The 2,729-nt window shown below is 39.3% G+C and overlaps 1 protein-coding gene across 1 annotated transcript; it reads right to left on the bottom strand.

Annotated features, from left to right (window-relative positions):
• Window positions 1-520: 520 nt before the first annotated feature.
• On the bottom strand, window positions 521-2,437 carry LOC104540830 (microtubule cross-linking factor 1-like; the record flags this gene model as incomplete). Its single annotated transcript, XM_010184731.1, has 2 exons — window positions 2,186-2,437; window positions 521-679 (listed from the first exon to the last, which is right to left on the bottom strand). Coding segments are annotated over exons 1-2 (411 nt in total), but the record flags the coding sequence as incomplete, so codon positions are not given.
• Between the last annotated feature and the right edge of the window lie 292 nt (window positions 2,438-2,729).

Below are 2,729 nucleotides of genomic sequence, written 5' to 3'. Positions count from 1 at the left end.
AGGCAGCTTTTCTGTGCCTGAAGTGCAATGTTATTTATACACCACAGACCGTGTTCCTGCTGCCTGGCTCATGCTGGTGTCTCCCACTGTCACCACTGAAGAGCACCAGCTAAAACGACGGCTTGCCTATCTGAACCATCTTCTCAGAGATGCGTCACGCACATCTCATTTGCCTCTCAAGTAGGTAGAAGTCCCAGTCTGTGTAAAGGAGAGTCAGAGCTAGCTGAAGTCAAATCAAAGACAGTTTTGCTCCAGTAGGAAGAGAGGCTTTGAGAAGCCAGTTTAAAATGAGACAGAAGCCCTTTAAGAAGCCCCAAATAAAAGCCCCAGCACCACTCCTATTGCTTCTAAATCACTAACACATTTGGGACATATAACCAAGGAGACTTTCTGGGCAACCGTATAAGCAATATCAGCAAGGATTTCATGTAAGAATTAGCCTAAGACATGTGTGTGTCAGTCAAAGTTCCCATCTAACACAGCAACACCGCTCTGCGTGGCTTTCCTGACTATTGCTTACCTCTTTTAACTTGTCCAGCTCATTTTGCAGTGTCTGCTTGGACACTTCCACCTCAATGATTTGCTGTCGGAGGACTTCATTTTCATCTTCTGCTTTAACACGTTTCTCCTCCACGCTCTCCAGCTCATGGTGCAGTCTGACAGAAACATCTTTGGCTACCTGGTCGGAATAGCACAAATGCATGAAGAGGATCCATGAGGACCAACAGCTACAGTATGTCTCCTACAGCAAGAAGCATATTACAGCCCCAGGCAGCCAAGAGATTTTTAATTCAATTATGAGCCTGATGATGAAAGACTCCAAGCCTTCCAAGTACCAAAATGAATATTCATTTCTAATAAAGAAATTCAAGATGAAAATATATTTGATTACTCGTCTCCAGTTCCCTCTCCACATTATGCTAAGGCAATGTCATGAATTGCAGGAGGAAACAAGCAGACACCAAACTTGCACATCAAAGTCCCAGTATATCGCATTGATAAAATAAAAGATGAGGAATTGTGCTGTAAAGTTGACAGGTCATCAATCAAAGCCACATCCATGCAGCAGTCCCATCCACCCAAATTTGCTGCTCTAGCAGCAATCACAACTAGGTAAGAGTGACATGAAAGTGCAGAAATATATGGTAGCTTAGGTTATCTGAGTCCAGCCTAACAAGAATGAATATTTACTCCAAAAACATTTGGCAAGGTGATTCATCATGCAAAATGATGAATTACTGAATTACAACAAGTTGGCAAAAACAAAGCAAACAAAAAATCTCACTATCTCTTTCACTTGAAACTATGTACAAGGTGGTTACTGAGTAATGCGTCATTTCTATAATGATAAGTTTATAATTTTTTTCTATTATGAAAGAGAAAATTAGATCTGACATTTTGAAAAATTTGATGAATTGATATGTCACTCTCATTTCCATTGCTGAGGACCAACAGTTCAAATTTCAGAACAGTTTGTATTTTGCATTTTTAAGTACAAAATGCTTAATAATTCTAGTGGTAAGCAGTCGCTCTCTGGTGTTGCTTTCAAAACAGCAATATTAAGAAAGGTAAGTAAAGCTAGATAAGCATCGTACCTATAAAAAGTTTAGCCTTCGCAAAAACATTTTTGAAAAATATAGAAACTGTTTCAGTATAAACATAATTTTTGCAGGAATTTGTGTTTTTACGGGAATAGCATTTTGATTCTTTGTCTACTTCGCTAAAATATTATAATAGTCTGTTCCTCTTTCAAGTAACTCATTAGGCACTGAGAAATGCAACTTTGACTAGGTTGGGCTTTTTTCCAGTTAGTTGCCATAAGCAAGAAGTGAAAAGGAAGGAGATGGCATGAATTGAGAAAAGTATATCAGGTTTTGTTTATACAGTTTTACAAAGCTAAAGCTTTCAATAAAACCAGTAAAACAAGAACCTTCAAATCTTTCAAATACATAAATGTAACTTGACCGCCTTTCTTTCCTTTTGAATCTAAGCACATGGGTTTTTTACTCACTAACACATCTTTCTATGATGATAAGCTGCATGTTTGTTCTCCACTGCAGGAGAAGGCAATTGGTCCTGACATTTGGAGAACTACCACCTGTTTCATGTGTCACCCTTCCTCCTATTGCAGGAAGCCAAATCCCACTCTGCTCTCTTTCACTGTGAATATGAATCTCTCACCCACCTTTAAATCTTGTTCCAGGCTCCTAATGAGCTCTCCGTCCACATGGCCTGTTTGTGCAACTTTCAAGCTTTTCTGTTCCGCTTTCCTGAGACGATATTGCAGAATGCGGCAATTCTTGTTTGCCCGGTCCAGCTCTCGGCGGAGCTCCTGCAGCTGGTAAACATCTTCCTCTAAATAGCTGTCACGCATTTCTTCCATTTCAGCCCGAAGTTCATCCAGCTCATCCTGTGAGAAGTCAAAACAGTGCTCCATCATACCTCTAAATCTCACCCATGGGAGCAAAATAGGAAACATGCTCACTAGGAGACCATATAAACGAAGTGACAGAGATTGCAACATGCAGCTCCAGAAGTTATAGGAACAGAAGTTTTAGCTCAACATTGACTAATTATGCTGAACTAAATTAATGAACACTTGTTATATTTCTTACAATCACTTTAATAATTAAAAACAGACCAGATGCTTATCTCTCTCCTGAAACTGGTAACACCTTCATTTTACAATCCCTAATTAAAATAAAAAGCACATAACACTTTGCCACTAT

This window comes from Mesitornis unicolor, unplaced genomic scaffold, assembly GCF_000695765.1.
Source record: "Mesitornis unicolor isolate BGI_N332 unplaced genomic scaffold, ASM69576v1 scaffold20195, whole genome shotgun sequence".
Taxonomy (NCBI): Eukaryota; Metazoa; Chordata; class Aves; order Mesitornithiformes; family Mesitornithidae; genus Mesitornis; species Mesitornis unicolor.
This window is presented reverse-complemented; position numbering and strand designations above follow the sequence as displayed.